At 46.8% G+C, this 22,596-nt stretch overlaps 1 protein-coding gene and 1 pseudogene across 4 annotated transcripts; both read left to right on the top strand.

Moving 5' to 3' along the window:
• Position 1: 1 nt before the first annotated feature.
• DNTTIP1 (deoxynucleotidyltransferase terminal interacting protein 1) lies at positions 2 to 21,938 on the top strand. Of its 4 annotated transcripts, none has more exons than XM_006051345.3 (13): positions 2 to 188; positions 762 to 832; positions 1,894 to 1,990; positions 8,213 to 8,311; positions 10,001 to 10,069; positions 10,330 to 10,386; positions 10,642 to 10,700; positions 12,006 to 12,054; positions 14,968 to 15,026; positions 15,127 to 15,187; positions 19,324 to 19,395; positions 21,425 to 21,480; positions 21,577 to 21,938. In XM_006051345.3, the coding sequence occupies exons 1-13, from the start codon at positions 84 to 86 to the stop codon at positions 21,713 to 21,715; spliced, it is 993 nt and encodes a 330-aa protein (XP_006051407.1). In that variant the 5' UTR covers positions 2 to 83; the 3' UTR covers positions 21,716 to 21,938. The 4 variants fall into 4 exon arrangements, with proteins under 4 accessions (XP_006051407.1, XP_006051410.1, XP_006051409.1 ...); XM_006051346.3 differs by having other exon boundaries at positions 3 to 188; positions 12,009 to 12,054; XM_006051348.3 differs by lacking the exon at positions 10,330 to 10,386 and having other exon boundaries at positions 12,009 to 12,054.
• On the top strand, positions 18,590 to 18,695 carry LOC112578973 (annotated as a pseudogene).
• Positions 21,939 to 22,596: the final 658 nt, after the last annotated feature.

The raw sequence follows: 22,596 nt of genomic DNA, 5'->3' as shown, positions 1-22,596 counted from the left end.
GGGCGGCGCGCTCCAATGACGTCACGGGGCCACTTTCCGGCCGGTGGCAGAGTCGGACTGAAGTTGTGGGGGCCCGTGGCGCCATGGGGGCCACTGGCGACGTTGAGCAGCCGCGGGGACCCGGCGGGGCAGAGCGGGGTGGCCCCGAGCTGGGAGACGCGGGCGCAGCGGGGCAGCTGGTTCTCACGGTGAGGGCGCCCCCGGGGAGGCCCCGGCCGGGCCTGGGCTCGGGCCGGGCAGGGCCTCGGGCTCCCGGGACCCTGGCCCGCGGGGGAGAGAACGCGGCGGCTGATCTACCGAGGGGGTTGGCATTGTCGCAGTCCGACGACCTGGCTTCAAATTCTGGTGCCGCCCTCCTAGCTAGGTGACGTTGGCCGGCCCTGACAAGCCCCTGAGCCCCAGTTTTATCTTCAGGAAGATGGAGATGCTTAGCCCTTGCCTCGTAAAGTTGTCGGGGGGAGGGATAATAAATGCGGGTAAAGCTCCCAGCACATCATCTGGCAGAGTAGACCCTCGGTAAACACTGGTCTCCTTCCTCCACCCTTTTCTGAAAAGTAGGGTTGGAACTTTGGAGGCAGGAAACTTTCCCTCGGTTCCTTTTCCCCGTCCGGGCCTTCCCCCGCACCACCCTACCCCAAGGTGGCAGAGACGGTGAAAGCACCCGAGAAGCAGGAATGTCTGAGGTGTAACTTAATACCCACGCTCCACCTCCACGCCAGTGTTACGGACCTCGGTGACATCTGCTCCCTTGGTCCCCACAGAACCCTTGGAACATAATGATCAAGCACCGGCAGGTGCAGCGGAGGGGCCGCCGCTCACAGATGACCACAAGGTAAGGCTAGCCTTGGATGGGATGTCTCTCCCAGGCACTGGCGTGGAAGGCAGCTTTGCGGTCCCCACTGCACAGGGCTAAGAAAGAGTTCATCAGCCAGTAGAAAGAGGAGATTCAGTTTCTGTAACTCTCTGTGTGATCTTGAGCAAGTCATTTCCCCCCTGAACTCAAAACGAGGGGGAGGGGTGTTGATTAGGGTTAGGGTTAGGGTGTAACCTAGGGACAATGCCCAAGGTCCCTAACATTCAATGGCTCTTGTGTTTAAAGCTGCCAAAGAGGCAGAATAGCAATGGAGGTTATGAGAAACATGGGCCTGATAGTCTCCATCTCAGGGAAGGGAGGGAGCACAAGACGGGTCTTTGGGATGCTGGTTGTATATATTTCCTGACCTGTATATGTTTCCTGACCTGTATGTGTGTATGTATGTTAATTCGCTTCAATGGTGTCCAGGTCTTTGCAACCCTAAGGACTGTAGCCCACCATGGGATTCTCCAGCCGAGAATACTGGAGTGGGTAGCCATACCCTCCTCCAGGGGGATCTTCAGACCCAAGGATTGAACCCTCATCTCCTGCATCTCAGGCGCATTCTTTACATCTAGTACTACCTGGGAAGTCTTGACCTGAGTAGTGATTAAATGGATGTTCACTAAAACTTACAGTGTATTAAGTATATCTGCTAAAACACTTTAAAAATAATGCCCATTTCATAGCATTATGAGAATGAAATGAGGTCCCACGTCTGTGTGGTTTGCACAGAACTTGGACACATAGCTAGTTTTCAGTAAAAGTCATCTGATTGTTTGTTTGGGGGTGGTTTGTTTTTTTCTTTTTCTAGCCACACTACGTGGCATGCAGTATCTTAGTTTCTGACCAGGGATCAAATCCATGCTTCCTAGAGTGAAAGCATAGGGTTTTAACCACTGGACTGCCAGGGAAGTCCCAAAGCCATCTGTTATTGTTGTTGAAGGATCTTATGTCAGTAATTGGCTGGGCAGATTGGGAAAGGAAATGTTTGGAACATACCTTCTGACTGTGGCTTCTTCCCCTCCCTCCCTCTGCAGTTTCACAGATCCTGCCATCTCCATGGACCTCCTCCGAGCTGTCCTGCAGCCCAGCATCAACGAGGAGATCCAGACAGTCTTCAACAAGTACATGAAGGTGAGAAGGATGCAGAGACCAAAAAAAAAAAAAAATTAATAGGAGTTAAGACTCATGGGTGATCCTTCCTTGCATCACAGTCTCCCTAGCTCTTTCTAGTACCTACACATACCTAAAGTTTTCCAATTTGGAATCCCCACTCCAAGAATGTTTTTTCTCTTTGGGGGTAATTTGAATACCTCTTATAGTTACCAAAGCAAGTTTGGGTCTCCTCACCCATGTGTGTGCTAAGTCACTTCAGTCATGTCCAACTCTTCGTGACCCTATGGACTGTAGCCCGCCTCTGTCCATGGGATTCTCCAGGCAAGAATACTGGAGTGGGTTGCCACGTCCTTCTCCAGGAGATCTTCCTAACCCAGGGATCAAACCTGCGTCTCTTAAGTCTCCTGCATTGGCAAGTGGGTTCTTTACCTCTAGCGCCACCTAGGAAGCCCAAGCAAGTTTGGGTCTGCTCACCCACACGCAGTAAAACCAGTCTACTGACACCAGGTAGTGGTGAAGGAAAGTGCAACACTTACTGCTGGGCAGCGCCAAGCAAGGAGGCTGGGGACTAGTTTGTTTATGTTATTGTTATTTAGTCACTAAGTCATGTCCGACTCTGCAACCCCATGGACTGTAGCCCACCAGGCTTCTCTGTCCATGGAATTTCCCAAGCAAGACTACTGGAGTGGGATGCTATTTCCTTCTCCATGGGATCTTCAGACCCTCATCTCCTGCATTGGCAGGTGGGTTCTTTACCACTGAGCCACCAGGGAAGCCCTCCAGGGACTAGACTAGTGCTTGAAACACCCAGACTCCCCAGTAAGTTTCAGCAAAGCATTTTTAAAGACAAAGTGAGGGAGGGGCGTCCCAGGGTATGTGATCAGCTTGTGCACAATTCTCTGATTGGTTGATGGTGAGGTGGCCATGTAGTATCACAGGGAGTAACATTATTAACCCTTAGGCTCTGCTCATGTTCATCAAGTAGTTCATTTCTTCCACTTCCTGGTGGTTTTAACATCTATTAGACAACTCAGGAAATGTGCATCAGATGCTGTTATTGAGGAGTTTTAAAGCAGAGGATATGGGAGAGGAGTCTGCTCCCTGTCCTCCAAGGCCCCATAGGGTCAGCTCCATTAGTTTTGCCAAGCTGTGGTGAGGATGAAATGACTTACGTGTAATGTGCTCAGCCTGTGCTTGGAATGCAAGTGTTTTTAGTACTTGTTTAATAGATAACCATTGTTACTGTTTAAAATTCATTTTAATATCTATTAATAATCTTCTACATGGCTCTACCTGAATTTCCCACAGATGCTTCAGTCCCAGCATATTAAGGACTGGACTCTTGTTTTTCTTCGTAAATCTTCTCTTGTATTTATTCTTTCATTCGAGAAGTATTTACTAAGCCCTTGGCAATCCACTCCAGTACTATTGCCTGGAAAATCCCATGGACAGAGGAGCCTGGTAGGCTACAGTCCATGGGGTCACAAAGAGTCGGACACAACTGAGCGACTTCACTTATTCACGTACCATAATTCAGGCACTGTTCTAGGCACTTAAGGATGTAACAGGGAACAAAATGGGCAGCATCCTTGCCCTCTTTAAATAAATGTGTCCTTTGTCAGGGAATGCCAGAGAGAAGGAGAAGACAGTGAGCTGTAGGGAACAGAGGTGCTCTTTCATAGATTGTGTCTAGACAGGACATTTGAGCAGAGACCCAAAAGAGTGAAGAAGGAACAAGTCATGCATTTACCTGGAGGGAAAGCAATCCAGGCAGAGGGAACAAGGGCAGAGGCCCTGAGCCAGGAGCATGCTTGGCATGTTCAAAGCACCAGAGTGGCCAGTGTGGTGGGAGCCAACCAAACCAGGAAAGAAGTAGAGAGGTGACCAGACCGGTAACAGACTCAGCTCAGGCAGAACTTTGAAGCTGGAGTGAGAACTGTGAATGAAAAGTATTAGCCGCCACATCAGAAAACAAAGGATGCTGCAGCCATCAAGCCATCTCTTTACAGCCACCCTGCCTGGAGCCCCGAGGGAACTGGGGATAGAAACAGGATGCCCGCCATCTAGTGGTCAACTGCTGCAACCACCCCTGACAGTGCACCCCGAGGGGACTCAGGACTGAGAAAGCACAGGATTCTGGCCCCAGGAAGCTGAGGCACACATCAAAAGAATGGTTTCAGTGAGCCCAGACTCCTGCATCTTTCCGTACATAGGAAAGCACTAAATTCCTTAACTGGAGATAGCTGGTTTTCTTTATTTAACGGTAATCTTTTGATGTTCCGACTACCTACTCTTTCTTGCAAAAATTCCTGTGTCGATATCCTGGTTCCCCACCTTGCCTTCTTGGAGCCGTCTCTCAAAGCTGTCTTAGATGCTGTGTCCTGGACTTAAGTCCTCAGTTTTGTCCACCAAGTAAAACATAACTCTCAACTTTTAGGTTGTGCTTCCCCCCCCCCCCCCCCCCCAGTTGACAGAACTTTGGGTTTTATTACAAGTAAAATAGAGGCTCTTGGAGAGTTTTGAGCAGAGTTCATGAGGAACATTATTTAAAGAGTCTCTCTGACAGTCATAGAGAGAGTAGACTTCAGGAGGAGCAGTTAGGAGGCTTGAGATGATAGTGGCTTGGGTATTAGCAGTAAGGGTGCCAGGAAAAAGTTAGATTCTATATGTCTCAAAGGTAGCAAACAGGATTTGCCAGTAATTCAGAAGTGCCGGGTAAAAGAAAAAGAGAAGTAAATAACTCCCAAGTTATTTGCCAGAGGCAACTGTAAAGGTAGAATCACCACTGACTTGGTATGAAGAAGATGGAAACAAGCAGAGGCATCGGGACCTCAGTTAGGGACAATTTAAATGAGATCATCATCCACTTAAAAACCAGAGTCCAGTGGGCTCTGCCCTCCTGCATCTTCCAATTCAGTCCTGGGGTCCCGTGCATTCCACCCCACACTCTGACCAGCCTGCCCTTCTTCTTTGCCTCTGCCTTGGTTCAGGCCTTCATTATTTCTCCCACTGTAATCCTTAACTGCCTCTGTTCTTTCCCTTTTTCAGCCCACCCTCCATAAATCCGGTGATTTCTAAAATGTAAATCCTTTAAAATCCCTCCACGACTTTCCATTTTTATCTGGGTGAAATCCAAATTCCTTTATGTGGCATATATGGCCCCCTGAGATCAGACCGCAGCCACCCCTTGCTGTATACCTAGTTATGACTTCTGCACTTCCCAGGATGCCCCAAGTATTCTTATACCTCTGCACCTTTACATATGCAGAAATAAAGGGGTTAAACCACTAGGAAAAGACTAGACCAGGATTATCTATCTCCAAAGCACTTTCCTTGTTGCTTGTCCTGATAGTGGATACCATGATTCAGGAACTTTCTCTCCTGGACAAATGCTGAATAAACACAATTTGTGGCTTCACATTATCTGTGAAGATACCTCCTTGCCACACTTGTTTTTAGAACAAGGTACAAATGACTTGATTACATCACAGCTTCGGATGAAGTCCAGGCTGTTGATCAGCCTCATCAGGTCACTTTGTTTAATAGTGTTCCCAAATCTCAGCTACCCATTTTCTTAAGAATGTTTAGAATAATAACTTCTAGAAATGGCTGATCTTATCCAAGAAATGTTTAATTTTATCGATTTATTCTTATTACTACTAAATGCACACCCCTTTAAAAAATATTCTAATAACATAGCTTAGAAAATGGAGTGATAGATGGATAAATGGGATGGGTAGATGGCTATGTGATAGCAAATACAGCAGAAGGTTAATTGTAAACCTAGAACCTATTATACAGAGTGAAGTGAGTCAGAAAGAGAAAGATAAATACTGTATTCTAACACATATATACAGAATCTAGAAAAATGGTACTGAAGAATTTATTTACAGGGCAACAGTGGAGAAATAGACATAGAAAATAAACATATGGACGTGAGGAGAGGGGAGGAGAGGGTGAGATGCAAGGAAAGGGTAACACGGAAATTTACATTACCATATGTAAAATAGATAGCCAACAGGAATTTGCTGTATGGCTCAGGAAACTCAAACAGGGGCTCTGTATCAACCTAGAAGGGTGGGATGGGGAGGGGATATATATATACCTATGGCTGATTCATGTTGAGGTTTGACAGAAAACAGCAGAATTTTGTAAAGCAATTATCCTTCAATAAAAAATAAATTAATTTTTTTTAAAAAGGTTAATTGTAGACTAGGTAATCGGTATTAGTATCAATTGAATAAAAGTAAAAACCAAAAATCACTAAAACTCACCTTACAGAATCCCAGACTGTTAATAATGATCATGTAGTCTCCTGTATTTATTTGTGTGTATGTGTGTGTGCGCACACACATGCATGTTTAAAAAATACATAGGATCATTTTACACAGTTCTGCAACAATATATTTTGGTCATGTTTCTAGGTCAGTACGTAATAGCTCACGCTGACTGTTTGTAATAGTTGCAGAGCAGTCTAGTGTGTGAATGTACTGCAGTTTAGTTAGCTAGTCCATAGAACACTTGGATTATTTACATTTTTCTCTATTACAAACAGTTCTACATTGAACACTTTGAATGTATATCTTTGTTCACCCGTGAAAGTATTTCTAAAGGATAAAGTTATAAAGATGAAATTGGTGGGTAAAGGAGGAAACATTTTTCCCTCAAGAAAATTTCTCTCCAGAAATTTTGTGCCATTTTGCATTTCTACCAATAGTGCTTGAGAATTCCTTATTTATTCTCATATCCGGAGGTGGCTTACACTTAGCCTACATATTCCTTGTACTGCCCACCTCACAGGGTGGTTGTAAAGTATCCATGTTATTTCATTTAGCATTCACTTAGTCATTAGTCGACATTGAACACCAGTATTAATCTCCAGTTGTTAGTTTTTGTTTTGAAGTCAAACTCATCTGATCACTTCACTTAATTTTGCCTGCAGAATTTCCCTCCTAAACTCTTGAGCTCTCTAATCCAGTGCTTTCACTCTCTTCTCCTTGGTTTGGTGTAAACAACAAAGGCATATATGTCAGTGATTGTACTTCCGTATGGTTGTCTCCATCGGGGGGTTCATGGGTTTTAGATTTCAGAATTTTTCTATTTACCGAAGAGAACCTATCTTTTCTTCTGGAGACATGGACTCTCTTTTTGATGTATTCCCAGTGTCTCGGTTTGGACCTCGCGTCACCTTGTCCCTTGGTGTTTTCAGGCTCAAGCTCTCCCTCGTACCTGGTGGAGGAACCTTCTGCCTTTTCTTTCCCCAGCCAGCTGGGGCTGCTGATATCCGGGCACCTGGCCAAGTCTTACCCCTCCCAACCTACAGATGTTTCTCTCAGATTGGGTGAAGTCAGGATTCAAGTAGGCTTTTCTCCCACTGGGTCTTTTCTGGCCTCCCTAACCTGTTCATCTCAGGCACTGGCCTTTTTTTTTTTTTTCCTTCTTCTATGGAAGTAAAACATGTACATTATAGAAATTGAGAAGAGGTATAGTTAAACAAAAAAAAGAGAAAACAATCATGATATCACCACTTTAGTGTATTCTCACAGTTCTTTTGTCTATGTTTGCTTTTTGCTATTTTAGTCTCACGCTATCCCAAACTGTTTAATAACTTCCTTTCTTCACTTTACTATATATCATGAATACCTTTTTGTGTCAAAAATATATTCTCCTGTACCTTCCTTACTGTGATTTTGATACTTGTCTACTTCTTCATGGTATAGATAGTCCATAATTTACTTCAGTTGTACTTGGACATTTAGGTTATCCTTTGATTTTGTACTGTCTACACATTACTGCTGTGAAGACCCTTCTTTGAGTACCTCCATGATGGTTCTCCTCTGTAAGAGTGGATAAAGAGGGGGAGTAGAGCCAGGGACCTGAGTCTAAGTCTGGCTGATCTCACGGCATGGTCATGGTTGCCTTTCCCTTCTTCATGCTTACGTGTGTGCTTAGTCACTCAGTTATGTCTGACTCTTTGCAACTCCATGGACACGAGGCTCCTCTGTCCATGGAATTTGCCAGGCAAGAATACTTGAATGGGTTGCCATTTCCTACTCCAGGGGATCTTCCTCAAACCTGTGTCTTTTGTGTCTCCTGCATTGGCAGGCAGATTCTTTACCACTGAGCCACCTGGGAAGCCCCTTCTCTTCTTTATAAGAGTAGATTTTATGCACAATTCCCTTCACGTTGATGCAAATCAGCAGGACTTCTGGCTCTGTCTTCTATTGTACTTCTCCCTAGTTCTTCCAGAAGGCAGCACTGAATGTACGAGACAACGTCGGGGAAGAAGTGGATGCTGAGCAGCTGATCCAGGAGGCCTGTCGGAGCTGCCTGGAGCAGGTGAGATCAAAGGGGAAGAGAGATGTAGGCACAGGGGTTAGCCCTCCGGGCTCGGCAAAAACATAAGGGTCTCATCATGAGTGGTATTTGGAAGGAAACCCAGTGAGCTACTTACTTAGGGCTTGGAGCTTTGAAGACAGAGGGAAGGGAGGTAGCTACTAGATGCCAAGTACTATGGTAGACACTTTCACCTGCATGAGTTCGTTTCCATCTCAGAAGAAGCCTGTACAGAAGGCACATTTCAATTCCTAGTTTACAGATGAAGAAACTGTGGCTTAGAACAAGCAGGAGGTAGAATAGCTAAGATCTGGCTCGCCTCTGTGAGCGCGTGGTGACTTGATCACGTAGTCACAGCCCCTTTTGGTGTCACGAGAACCACCACCCTTTCTGCCTCCTTGCCTCCCAAGGTGTGGTCAGGAGGCATGACGTCAGGTCTAGAAATGGCTGTGTGCTCAAGATAGTCATGAACCTGTTTGCATGTGTCAGCTGCTGTTATTAATAGGAATTGTCAACATCACCCAGATTCTGTGCTTGACTGTGAGCCATTAGCTGTCAGAGATGGAATTTGCTTCATGACGACAGCCGCAAGGGCAGACTGGAGTTCAGTGCTCTTATGTTGTTGGTGTTCAGTCGCCAAGTCGTGCCCAGCTCTTGGTGACCCCACGGACTGCAGCACGCCAGGCTTCCCCGTCCCTCACTATCATGAGTTGAGAGAGTAATGTCTTCTGGGAGGTTGGCTGGCAAGCTGCTCAGGCACAGCCTCAGGAAAGAGCAAGACCAGGGCCTCGGACCTGAGATACACATCTCATCTGTCTGAGGACCTGTTTTTCCAAAGCACAGAGTGCCTCTTTTTCATCTCGAATTCCTCTCAGCGTGCAGTCTCCTTGCAGTGGGTTGCAACTTAACCCTCGTAGAGTTGAGCAGCACTCTTTGTTTTGTTTTGTTCACAAATCCCGTCTCGTCTCTGGCTCCCTGTCCTTCCAGCCGCCTTTACCTAGTCCTGTGGCTTTGAAGCCAGTGTAGCTGTTGATGATTCTACACATACAGCCCAGCCCTGAGCTGCTTCCCCATTTGCCTTCCTCCCCTCTATCCTCAGAGCAGCCAGCCCCAGGTTTTTGAAGATGAGTCGGATCGTGTCTGATCATGGTCCCAAATCCCCTTTCTATGTGTTTGTTTCTTTGCTCGCCATCCAGATCACCCATAGAATGAGGCTCACAAGAGGAAAGCCCTTGCTTGTGCTATTAATCGCTGTGTCTCTGGCACTGACATACTAGGCACTCAATATTTATTAAAAAAAACAAACAAACAAACAAAACAGCAGCTTACTGAGGAACATGTTTAATATCAATGCATATACTTAGAAAAAAAATATTTAGCATATGTTTACATGGAAAAAGTGAAGAAGAGTCTTACATTGAAATGTTAATAGTATTCTGTGGGAACTGAGGTTTCAGATTTTTTTTTTTTTTTTTTAATTTTTGCTTATTTACATTTTTGTAATTTTCCAGTAATGATCCTTCATTATTCAGCATTTTCAAAAAAGGTGTTTATTTGTATAACTATTTCAGGGTCCCTTTGTACTGACCATGAAAAAGTTTTAACAGAGTTTGAAGTTGTATCTAATGGAGGTAGATAGGTTTACCCACCAAAAGAGTGACTGATAACACTTTTTTTGTCTTTTCCCTTCAGGCTAAACTACTGTTTTCAGATGGAGAAAAAGTAATACCCAGACTGACGCATGAGCTTCCAGGGATAAAGGTCAGAGTCCCTGTGTGCCGGTGTTTTGCAGGGAGGACCAATCAGACTGGGAGGCTGGAGAGCTCTGTAGCCCCAAGGAGGCTGCACGGACCTCTGTTTGTGGGACCAGGTCTGAATAGCATCGTGCCAAGAGGGCTGCTGAGTCCTGGCTCGGGGGTGCCAGAGGGTGTGTTCCAGGGCTTCTGTTTTCTGCGGCCCTGGGGACCTGTAGCTCCCGGGCAGTGGCCTCCACCTGACTCCCTTCCCTTCCCCACCCCCAGCGTGGCCGGCAGGCAGAAGAGGAGTGTGCCCTCCGAGGAAGCCCCATTCCCAAAAAGGTGAACCGTCTCCTCATTTTCTGCCTGGGTAAAAGGCCCTACAGCTCCAGAAGAGGGTGGGCTTCCTCAGCACCCCTTGGGGCCTTTCTAGCGAGAGAGGCAGGAGTCCTAGGCACAGTCACCCTCCCCGCTCACCCCCAAGCATCATCTGGCCTCCCTGGGAAGCTGCCTCTTTCAGGTGACCCTGGTCCTGCCTGTGGGCTGGGGGCTCCCACAGGGCCAGGACTCTGACGGCTTTTCTGTTCTCGGTGGCAGCGGAAGGGACGGCCTCCGGGACACATCCTGGCAAACGACCGGGCCGCCGCGGGCATGGTGTGAGTAGAGGCCAGCAGAGGCGCGGGGATGGGCCTGAGGAGGGGGGGATGGGGGCCCGGAGTCGACCCGGCCGCTGCAGGCATGGTGTGAGTAGAGGCCAGCAGAGCCGCAGGGAGGAGCGCACGGGGGTGGGCCTGGAGAGGAGGCCGGAGTCCACCGCCTGGCAGGCTCAGACTCATCTGTGCAAGAACCCAGGGAGGAGAGTTCTCTAGTCTGAGGGAAGAAGGCAGCGAGGAGGGTGTCGTATCTTGCTTTTATCCCAGAACAGTTCAGCCCAGCTTCATTAAACACCAAAGTTTTTCTTTAAACACCAGAATTTTGTTTTATTCGTATGTACCAAATGCTTGTGGGGCTTCCCCAGTGGCTCAGCGGTAAAGAATCCACCTGCAATGCAGGAGGCACAGGAGATGTGGGTTTGATCCCTGGGTCAAGAAGATCCCGTGGAGGAGGGCGTGGCAACACACTCCAGTACTCTTACCTGGAGAATTCCACGGACAGAGGAGCCTGGCATGGGCTACACAGAGTCAGGCACGACTGAAGTGACTTAGCACACACACACGAATGCTTGTAATGTGCCGTCACTGGTCTGAACACCTAATATATACTTTCCTTTTAATCCTTCCAACCACCCTCTGACGAAGGTAGAATTAATTCTGCAAATAAGGAAACAGACTTACAATTACTTGCCCAAAGTCAGACGGCTAATAAAAGGCAAAACTATACCACATTGCCTCCAGGATGGTCATTTTCAAAGACTGTTGAAGGAACAGAATCTTTTTCAAACAGCTTTACGTGGAAGCCTAATACCAATATGTAAAAAAGATAAAGCCTCCCTGGTCAGGGAACTGAGATCCTGCAAGCTGCATGGCGTGGCCGAGGTTTGGGGGTAGGGTGAGGAGGAGCCGCACTGATCTGGTTAAGAGAGATGGAGGTCGTTTGAAACCACCAGCTTAGGAGATGGATTAGTGTAGTCCTTACACCTTAGACTTGTCTCCTGCCTGAAGCGGGTTCATTCCTCACTTACACGAGACTGGAGTTGCTACTGTTACCTCTTCCGACCGGTGAGAAACTGCAGCCCAGAGAGGTTCCCGGACTTGCCCTCACGGCTGCATGGTGTCAGAGCGAGTCCTCGAGTGGACTAGGACCCGTTCTTTTTCCCTTTGCACCCCCTCTAACGGGGACCAGGCAGCAGTCCCCCTAGGGCTGGAGTGAGAGTGTATGAGGAGCTCCCACCGGTAGCAGCAAACTTTCTTGCAGTCCTAGGCCCTATCTCGGAGAATTCACCTTTCCTCTTTCCCTCCAAGCAGATGGAAACCAAAATCCTGTGAACCAATTCGCCGGGAGGGCCCTAAGGTATGATGCTGTGAGCATGGCAGTGACTGCTGTCCCAGGGAGACCCCAGTCCAAACTCTGGGCTCCCCCTTGAGGGAAAGGGGATGGGGTTGGGTGAAGGATGTGTGCGCCAGAGCCATTTTACCCACCCACCTACCTCCCAACTCTGGCTTCCATGCGGATCCCAAGTAAAGATTGAAATTAGGGGCAAAACAAAGAGAGGGCTTGGTCTTTGCTGCACCCTTCTCCCTGTAAAAGCTTGGTGTCACCAAGACTTATCCAGTACTTAATATGTCACAGGCACTGCCCTACATCTTTGGTATGGATTGCCTCATTTAATCTTTATCACAACCTGTTGAGAGAGATTCTGTTACCTTTCTATGGTTCGTGAGCTTCCTTTCCTACCTCATGGCAGAAATTATTTTATCTGTTATCCTACACATTTGATACGCTTGAAGATACTAAGGACTACAGAGTTGCCCAAAGTCACATACCGATTAAGTGGCAGAGCTGTGTAAAGCCAAGGTCCAGGGACGCCAGTCTGGGTTCTTAAAACTTGAGCTTCTGTTGCCTCCAGAACAGTTGTTTGCAGGCTTTTTTTTTTTAATTTTAATATTTTTAACACCAAAAACATTTTGTTTTGGGGTATGCCAATTAACAATGTTGTGATAGCTTCAATTGAACAGTGAAGGAACTCAGCCATACACGTACATGTATCCATTCTCCCCCAAACCCCCCCTCCCATCCAGGCTGCCACATAACATTGAGCAGAGTTCCACATGCTATACAGGTGTTTGTTATCCATTTAAATATAACCGAGTATGCATGCCATTCCCAAAGTCCCTAACTGTCCCTTCCCTTCCTGCCCCACCCTCTACCCCTCCGCCAGTGACCATGAGTTCATTTTCTAAGTCTGGGAGTCTCTTTCTGTTTTGTAAGTCCATTTGTATAATTTCTTTTTAGATTTCACATATAAGCGGTGTCACGTGATATATTTCCTTCTCTCTGACTGCTCTCAGTGTGACATTCTCTAGTTGCATCCAGTTTGCTGCAGATGACCTTATTTCATTCTTTTTAATGGCTGAATAGTATTCCATTGTGTGTGTGCCACGTCATCTTTATCCACTCCTCGGCTGATGGAGGTCTAGGTTGTCTCCATGTCTCGGCCATTGTAAACAGTGCTGCAGTGAACACTGAGGTGCATGTATCTTTGGGGAGCATGTTTTTCTCTGGATATATGCCTAGGAGTGGGATTGCAGGGTCATATGGTAGCTGTTTTTAAAGGAGCCTCCATACTGTCTCCGTAGTGGCTATACCAGTTTATATCGCCACCAACAATTCAGGAAGGTTCCTTTCTCTCTGCACTCTCTCCAGCATTTGTTGTTTATGGATTTTTTGATGATGGCCATTATGACTGGTGTAAGAATAGAATCTTTTCTTCAACTAAAATCACACATGCAAGCCCACCGTCCAGTCATACATGACAGGTGAAAGCTGCACCATCCAAATTGAGGCTGTGTCCAGTGGAAATGGTCCTCCCATTATTGTACTGGCCCGCTGCCTCCCCCAGTGCCCACGCCTGCCTTCTTCACCTCTGCTTCCTTGGAGCCGGTGATCCCACAGCCTTCTAGAGCTCTGTCTTCCTCTCCAAACACCCTGCTCTCTCTCCAGTGAGTCCTTCCTCTGCAGTGGCCTGTATAAGTGGGCATTCCCCAGAATTCTCTCCATTGCCCACTTCTCCACCTCAGGTTTCTCTCTGGATGACCTAAAGCATCCACAGTTATTAGATCTTGGGGACTAGTACTTGCTGAAGTTCCCTTACCTCTTGGTTTGTACCCCTACCTTTCCCTCTGGTTTAAAACCTGTATATCCTACTGTCTGCTGGAGCTCTTGGCCTGGAATCTCCATAGAATTTCAAACTCAGCGTATCCAGAGTTGAAATCAGAATCTTTCTCCCAGACCCACTTCAACCTTCTCTTCTTGAGGCATCTTTGCCTCTTCCTTCCCTTCCCCTCCCTACATCCAGTCCCGGCTGATTCTGCCTCCCAAATAAATTCCCTAAAGAGGTTCCTATTCCCTCTTCTTCCTTCATCCTACTACTGCGGCCCTCATCTTCCTTTTTTTTTTGGCCAAACTGGCATGCAGGACCTTAAGTTCCCCAACCAGGGATCAAACCCATCCCCCCTGCAGCGGAAGCTCAGAGTCCTAACCACTGGACCACCAGGGAATTCCTCCTCATTTTCCAAACTGCTCTGTACAACTGCCTCTAAACTGCCCACCCCTCCTATAGTCGAGCCACTTCACGCCCGTTAGCCTAGTTACAGAAGAGCAAGCTATCATGAGCGCAAATCCAGCTCTCCCTGCCTAGAGGCCTTCAGTGACTCCGTCACCTCCAGGATAAACAAATAAAAAGCCGTCCACATAGTGAACGAGCACCCCCAGCCCCATCCGTTGCCACTCCTGAATGCTCACTCTTTCAGCAGCACAGAGCTGCTGTGGTTTCTCCCACGAGCTCCCCAGCCGTCACCTGCCTGCTTGTGCTGCCCCTCCTGCCTCCCCTCTCGCTGTCCAGCTGTGCTCTCTGTCAGCACCACCTTGGGAGTCACCCTTCAAGGAAGCCCTTCTGTTAGACTCCCATCAGGCCTTGCACCCGTCTGTGTCACCGCCCACCGTATAGTGGTATTATTATCCACATGTGCATCTGTGACCCTGTGGAGAACAGAGACTGTCCCTGATTCATCCCCTTACCCCCAGCCCCCCCATTCCCCTCGCCACAGTATATAGCACAGTGTCCAGTATTTTAAAAGTATTCAGTTTCTTAAATCAGCTGTTTGTTCAGTAATGGCCAAGGATGATGGTAGGAGAGGGCGGGGGAGAGTTTCTGTCCTGCCCACCAGATAAACCACCTCACCAGCCTCTCTGTCTTTTGCACAGTGGGACCCAGCTCGGCTGAACGAATCTACCACCTTCGTGTTGGGATCTCGAGCCAACAAGTAAGTCTATACGTAATTGGTGCTGAGGGAGGGGGCCCTGAGGGGTCCCCCTGAGCACCACGCCTGCTGGGATCCTCACCACTCGTCTGTTGCCTTGCAGGGCCCTGGGGATGGGGGGCACCCGAGGGAGAATCTACATCAAGCACCCACACCTCTTTAAGGTACGTGAATGCCAGGAGTCGGGCCAACCCTGGCCGTGGAGTAGACGGCACTGGGAACTCTCCATGGCCCAGAGGAACCTGGAGTAAACCCTGACCCAGGAGCCAGGGCAGCAGGGTTCTAGTGGCCCCTCTGCCCTTAACCTTTACCTTTTGTAATTGACTCAACACCTCTGTGCCTCATAACATAGCTCCTGTCCTCGTCTATTTGCTGTGTGTCAAACATGGTTTTAAGTGCTACACTTACGTTACCACTTGGATGTGAGTCAGGATTCTGTCTCCTGCAAACCCTGAGCTCTTAACCACTGCTGTATTCAGTTGTCTGTAAAATAAAGAGATTGCAACCGAGCAGCAGTTCTAACGTTTTCCAAAGAGGGGACTCCTCGTCTGAGGTATGCTTTGGTCTCCACTATTTGAGAAAATAATGGAGCGAGGAGGGCATGAATTCATGCTCTTAAATAAGTTTGTATTATATCAGTCACAGAAGCATCCAAGTATATTAGAAAAAAGGTAACACGCACGTGTTCAGGCTAATGGTTTTTGCACCTATGTGCAAGACTCGGTGCCCCTTGTCAGAACAGCTCCTGGGGTCTCAGAATCATGGGCCCTGGGCGCTACATTCGGTGCAAGTTCAAGTTCTTTAAAGGGCAAACCTACTTCTATCTCATCAGTCTTAGATTTGGGATTTTCAGCCTATGTTTTGGCCTGTGCTTCTACTTCATCTTCTTCCCTAGTGTCTTCAGTCCTGCTGTTCCTTTGATGGCCTTCCCCCGCCTCCCCCACCCTTTTCTCTGCCTGACTGTTCTGTAAGATCCACCTTGTCCAAGACCCTCGCTGGCATCATTGCCAAATGGATATGCTCTTAGACCTACTTCCAGTTCCTTTTGTGCAATGGTTTAGAGTATCATCTCAGTCCGATTCCATTACTGACTAGCATGACCTTGGGCAAATGGCTCCACATTTCTGAGCCTGTTTTGTCCTCTGTAAAATGAGAAGGATGCAAACCAGCCTTTTATGGTTGGTAGAATTAAGAGAGAATGCAGTAAAATACAGCCTTTTTTTGTAGTAACTTTTCTTTTAATACTTATTTGGCTGCATCGGGTCTTAGTTGTGACTCACGGGCTTAGTTCCCTGACCAGGGATCAAACCCACATCCCCTGCATTGGAAGGCAGATTCTTACCATTGGACCACCAGGGAAGTCAGTAGTAATAACTTTAAAAGGAGTATAGTCTATAAAAACATTGAATCATTGTGTTGTACACCTGAAATTAGTATAATATCATGAATCAGCTATACTTCCAAAAAAAATGAAAAAATGGACTTCCTCTATTAAAAAAAAGAGAGAGAGAGATAAAGCACAGTAAAGCCCCCAGACAATGCCAGCATAGCAAGGGCTCAGTAAATTGTCATTACCAGCATACTTTCCCAGTTCTTAGACCTATCGTTGATAATAAACTCATGGCCAGTAGATACTCTGTCTTACTTTAATCTTTTCAGAATAATAAGTGGAGGGAAAAAGTTTTTGGTTTTTTACTTTTAATTCTTTATGAGTGATGATGAGCATCTTTTTTCATCCATTTAGAGTTTTTGTGTTTCTTCTGTAAACTGCCTGTTATACCTTTTGCCCATTCCTTTGTCCTTCTAAAGGCATTTTGCAAATTTCCTTTTTGTTTTTAACTTTTTTAAATTATAGACATAATATATAAACCCATTCTTGAAAAAGATTCAAACAATACACTAAAGCTAATAGGGAACAAGGCACCAAACTCCACTTCACCCTTGACTCTGACTCTTCTCCCTGAAGGTCACCCCAGCACCATGGTAGCAGTTTTCAGTCCCGTGTGTGTGTGTCCTTGTCCTTCACTGATGTTTTGTTTATGTTATTGGTCTTATACTATATATATTGCTCTAATTTTTTTTTCACCCCAAAATTCATTCAGTCATTCAAATACCTATTGAGTACTGAGCAGTCTCAGACTGCAGAGATAGAGCAGTGGGCAAAACAGACACACACAACTCCTTGCCCTCACAGAGCTTACAGTCTAATGTAGAGCAAGCTGTATAGCCTGGAGCCAAATCCAACCTGTAGCCTGTTTTTGTCCAACGCAGAGTGATGACGTTTTTAAAGGGTAATTTAAAAAGAAAAAATAAAGATTACGTGACCAGCAAAGCCTAAAGTATTTAAGAAAAAGTGTGCTGACCACTATAAATCTAGGGAATAATACCTTAAGAGATTTGTCCATGTTATTAAGTCCCCATCATTTTACTTTTTTTTTTTTAAGATTTGTTTTTGACTGCTGGGTCTTTGTTGCTGCACAGGCTTTTCTCTGTTTTCGGAGAGCAGGGTCTACTCTCTAGTTGTGATGCACCAGCTTCTCATTCCTTGGCTTCTCTTGTTGCAGAGCTCAGGCTCTAGGACACACGGGCTTCAGTAGTTGAGGCTCTTGGGCTCAGTAGTTGCGGTTCCCAGGCTTTAGAGCACAAGCTCAATAGTTGTGGTGCGTGGGCTTAGTCGCTCCTCAGCATGTGAGGTCTTCCCAGATCAGGGATGGAACCTGCATCCCTTGCATTGACAGGCGGACTCTTCACCACAGAGCCACCAGGGAAGCCCTTCTTTTTGTTTTTTAATTTTACTTATTTATTTTTGGCTACATTGGGTCTGTGTCCAACCTTCTCTAGTTGCGGCAAGCAGGGTCTACTCCCTAGTTGAGGTGTGCGGGCTTCTCATCACAGTGGCTTCGCTTGTTGCGGAGCACAGGCTCCAGGCGCTCGGTCTTCAGTAGCTGCTGAATGTGCGCTCAGTAGTTGTGGCGCACAGGTTTAGTTTCTCCCTGGCTTGTCGGATCTTCACCGACCAGGACTGAACCCATGTCCTCTGCGTTGGCAGGCAGATTCTAATCCACTGGACCACCAGGGATGTGCTGACTCTGTTAATTTTAACAACAATCCTATAAGTGTTAATACTCTCTGTTTTACAAATGAAGAAACTGAGTCTCAAAGAAATCATTGCCTCGATTTACACCACGTAATAAGTAGAAGAAACCGAGATTTATGAACCAAGTTTTTTTTCTTTTCTTTCTTGTTTTTTTAACCTGCCACCCCCTAAAAGACCACCAGGCCAAATTGGCCACCTGCACATGTGCTCATCTCCAACTTTCCGTGCCACACGGGCTCCCTATGGGCTGAGCTCTGAACCCCACGATTAAGTTCTTACCCATGATGCTCTTCTGCTTCCAGGGCATAAAGTGTCCTCACTTTTGTTTTAGAAAATTTGGTCACCTTAATAACCACATATGTTGTAAGCCACCTCCAATCACTTCTTCACAGAGGAGTACAGCTCTCAAACATAGTCACCAGTCTGACCAGTTGCCAGAGGTGCTATGTTTTAAGGAAGGAAAGGGAGGATACTCTGGTTTCTCTTGAAATCGAATATATCTTTTGCCTTTTACTAAAGATTTCTCTAGAGAGAAACAACTCTGAGTGTTCAACTCTGAGCCCTTGGCAGGGCTAATCTTTGATGTTATGGTGATGGTTTAGTCGTTAAATCATGTCCAACTCTTGGCAAACCCCCACTGTAGCCTGCCAGGCTCCTCTGTCCATGGGATTTCCCAGGCAAGAATATGGGAGTAGTTTGCCATTTCCTTCTACAGGGGATCTTCCCCACCCAAGGATTGAACCTGGGTCTCCTGCATTGCAAGCAGATTCTTCACCAACTGAGTTACCAGGGCAGCCCCTTGATGTTATAATAAAAGATAAAAAAGTAAAGTAAAGCAAAGTGGGGAGTTCCTTGGTGGTCTAGTGGTTAGGACTCCATTCTTTCACTGCCATGTCCCATGTTCAGTCCCTGGTTGGGGAACTGAGATCCCACAAGCCTTGAGTCTTGGCCAAAAGAAAAAAAAAAAAAAAAGTTTTTTTAAGGGAAAGGAATTAGAAGTGTATTAAATCTCTGGGAATTGGGCCCCTTTCCCTGGCCTCCTGGACTCAGCCCTGTTTGCTCTGAAGAAGTCAGTGAGCCCTCTCTAGCCACCAGAGGTCTTGTTGGTAAGAAGGCCTCAAAGGCTAAGAGTATGTTCTGAACCAAATGAAAAATTCCATCACACCAGGCTAATGTCTCCCCCTGTGGCTTCATCCCTCACAGTATGCAGCTGACCCCCAGGACAAGCACTGGCTGGCCGAGCAGCATCATATGCGAGCAACAGGGGGAAAGATGGTAAGCACTGTTCACACGTGCCACTGCCAGGGACCCACCCAGCCCAGGGACCAGAGCTGTTGGTGACAGCTTACCTCCAAACCTGAGAGACTCCACACCCAACAAATGAGAAAGGAGACTTGTAAGAGTAGAGAGGGCCCATTCCTTCATGCTGAAGACCCATCTGTAGCCCCTGCCTTTCCTCTCCTGTGCCCGGGTCTCCCACACACTGCCCCCTCCCCCTCCCATGGCACCCTCATATGTAGTTCATATTAGCTGTACGTAAGAATAGCAAGTACAAGACACACTTAACACTCTTTCCCATCATGCACTGCCTGTTGATAGATTTCACCCCTCCATCACAACTCTACCATCAGACGCAACTATGGAATCTTCTCAACACTGCCCCAGGCTGCACCCCTTATCAGAAAAAATTAGCACATGCAGTGAAACTTGTTTGCCACACCTGGCAGCCCCTTCCAGAATCACTTCTACTTGAAGAGTTCTCAGCTCAGATCAAGCAACATCCTTAGGAAAATCATCTTCACGTGTATTCTAAAACTGTCATGGTGGGGTGTGTCCATCACACGCACTGTCTCTCATCTGAGGATGCACTTAGCCCCACTGCTGGGACTGCTCCTGTTAGAATTCAGTGGCTTTGCAAGCCACTGCACCATCCCCTACCTGGCTGCCTTTTATTTCCTAATATTTATGCTATACTCTCTTTCAAAAAACATTTTAGGAAGCTTACTGTGAACACATAACATAAATAAGAAAAGAGAGGAAAAAAGGAAAGGCCGGATCAAAACTTAAGGCAGGAGCAAGACTAGTTATAAAAAAGGATTGTTGTTGTTTTGTTTTAAGAAAAAAAGGCAGGGGAATTTTAAGTTACCAGACTGGGAGACCAGTGCATGTCTATAGGTTTTCACAAATTCAGTTCCTTTACCCCTGAGGTGAAGACAGTCAGATTACTCGAGGGACACAGTTATTTCTGACCCTAAGACTGGAAAGAAATGCCTCCCACAGAAGACTCATGTGATGAACATCATCGCCCACGTGGTAAATTCACAAGAGGGCTCTCCCGAGGCAGATTGTGGCACTGTGCCAAAGCAGTTCTGCGGGCCCCGGACCAACACCCAGCTCCTGGACAGCAGTGCAGTTTGTCGTGTTTGCCCTTTTGCCTCAGGGTTCAAAACCAGCTTATCTTAGTTCCAGGGTTCACACATGGCTTCCTTCTGATTTCCTGTTTCCATGTGTATTTTGCTGGCTCTCTGGCCCTTTTTTGATTGAAGGATAATTACAATATTGTGTTAGTTTCTGTCATACATCAACATGGATCACCCATAGGTACATATGTCCCCTCCCTCCTGAGCCTCCCTCCCGCCTCCTACCCCATCCTATCCCACTAGGTTGTCACAGAGCCCCAGTTTGAGTTCCGTGAGTCATACAGTAAATTCCCACTGGCTATCTGTTTTACATATGTTAGTGTATATGTTTCCATGCTACTCTCTTCATTTGTCCCACCATCTCCTCCTTACTCCACACCCCCCATGTCAATAAGTCTCTTCTCTATGTCTGTACCTCCATTACTGCCCAGCAAATAGGATCATTAGTACCATCTTTCTAGATTCCATATATATGGGTTAATATACAATGTTTATTTATCTCTTTCCAACTTACTTCACTCTGTATAATAGGCTCTAGGCTCATCCACCTCATTAGCACTGACTCAAGTGTGTTCCTTTTTATTGGCCCTTTAATTTTAAAACCCCTCAGGGTCCCTTTTTACAAGAGATGGCAGCTATAGATAAATTAGTCACCATTGCCCACTCTCCCACCCAGAAAGTTTCAACTTAAGTGAAAGAATGCCTCAAGGAACTGTTCCCCAGACAGACAGTCTCTCCCTACTCTCTCCATTGCTAAATTATAAACTGTGACTACCGGCCCCTCCCTTCCAGCCCTTACTTTAAGCAGACATTTAATAAAGTGCTAATCGAGTTGACTGAAATGAACCATAGGCAATGATGACTCTCCTTTGCTCCTACTCTAGGCCTACCTTCTCATTGAGGAGGACATCCGGGACCTGGCTGCCAGCGATGACTACAGGTAAAACCAGTAGTCTCTGCTCTCCCCTCCCCACTGGGATGAGCATGGACCTACATCCTCCCTTGCTTCAACTCTCCTCCTCAATGTCTGTTCCAGAGGATGCCTGGACCTGAAGTTAGAGGAGCTGAAATCCTTTGTCCTGCCCTCCTGGATGGTTGAGAAGATGCGGAAGTACATGGAGACACTTCGGACAGAGAATGAGCATCGTGCTGTGGAAGCACCTCCACAGACCTGAAACCGGGTCCCCTGGTTACACTTGGCAGCCCTCCTCCAAGGCCCTCATACCCACATGGCTGAGGCCACTGCTGGGACTGCTCCTAGATGGATCTCAGCGGCATTAAGCTATGCCTGGGCTAGTTTGTAGTGACTCACTGCAGAGCACCCCCAGACTGGCATGTGGTTCTATATTTGTAAAGTTATTGGGATAAGAAGCAATTAAACAGTTTGTAATAAACACAGATGGTGAGCCTGCTGTGAGGTCTGCCAGTGGGGGCTGACAAAATATCAAGGGCTCTAGAGGAAGTGGGTGTAGGAAAAAAGGACCAGGCACCCCCTCACCCCAGGAAGCCCAGTGCCCCCGCAAACATCTGCTTTGTGAGATGAAGCTGGGGACACTGTGTATTTTGCCAATCTTCGCTGTCCCTCTGTTTCTGTTTCCTCACCCATCTAAAGCGTGGAATACCAGAATGTGATGGCTGGCACCATGGGAGATTGATGACAAATCAGAAAAAAAAATGTAAGGTGGCTTTTATTACCCCCGTTTTATAGGTTAAAACTCTACATTTTGTGCCCAGGGTAATGCAGCAAACTTGGAGAAGCCGCCAGTGAAGCTGTTTTCCAATAAGGACTCTCGCTCTAACCATCAGCTTCTAGTTTTTTCCCTCACCTGCGTGTTCAGACACCTAAGGCCCCACCCAACCAAAGTGCCTAGGACATTAATAACAGGTGGAGGAGCTGGGGTTTCCGGTTTGAGGGACGAGTGTGGCTTCCCAGGTGGCATACTGGTAAAGAATCCGCCTGCCAATGCAGTAGACAGCAAGAGACATTGGTTTGATCCCTGGATTGGGGAAATCCCCAGGAGTAGGAAATGGAAACATACTCCAGTATTGCTTAGAA

The sequence above is a fragment of the Bubalus bubalis genome, chromosome 14 (genome assembly GCF_019923935.1).
Source record: "Bubalus bubalis isolate 160015118507 breed Murrah chromosome 14, NDDB_SH_1, whole genome shotgun sequence".
NCBI lineage: Eukaryota > Metazoa > Chordata > Mammalia > Artiodactyla > Bovidae > Bubalus > Bubalus bubalis.
Note: the sequence above shows the minus strand (reverse complement) of the source record. Positions and strands in the feature narration are given on the sequence as shown.

What these genes read in the sequence shown, in the direction of transcription:
- DNTTIP1 (XM_006051345.3), top strand. Translation starts at nt 84, where the DNA reads ATGGGGGCCACTGGCGACGTTGAGCAGCCGCGGGGACCCGGCGGGGCA. An exon ending in TCTTCAACAAGTACATGAAG is followed by an intron (nt 1,991 to 8,212) that starts GTGAGAAGGATG and finishes ACTTCTCCCTAG; the next exon opens with TTCTTCCAGAAGGCAGCACT. An exon ending in AGCACCCACACCTCTTTAAG is followed by an intron (nt 15,188 to 19,323) that starts GTACGTGAATGC and finishes CATCCCTCACAG; the next exon opens with TATGCAGCTGACCCCCAGGA.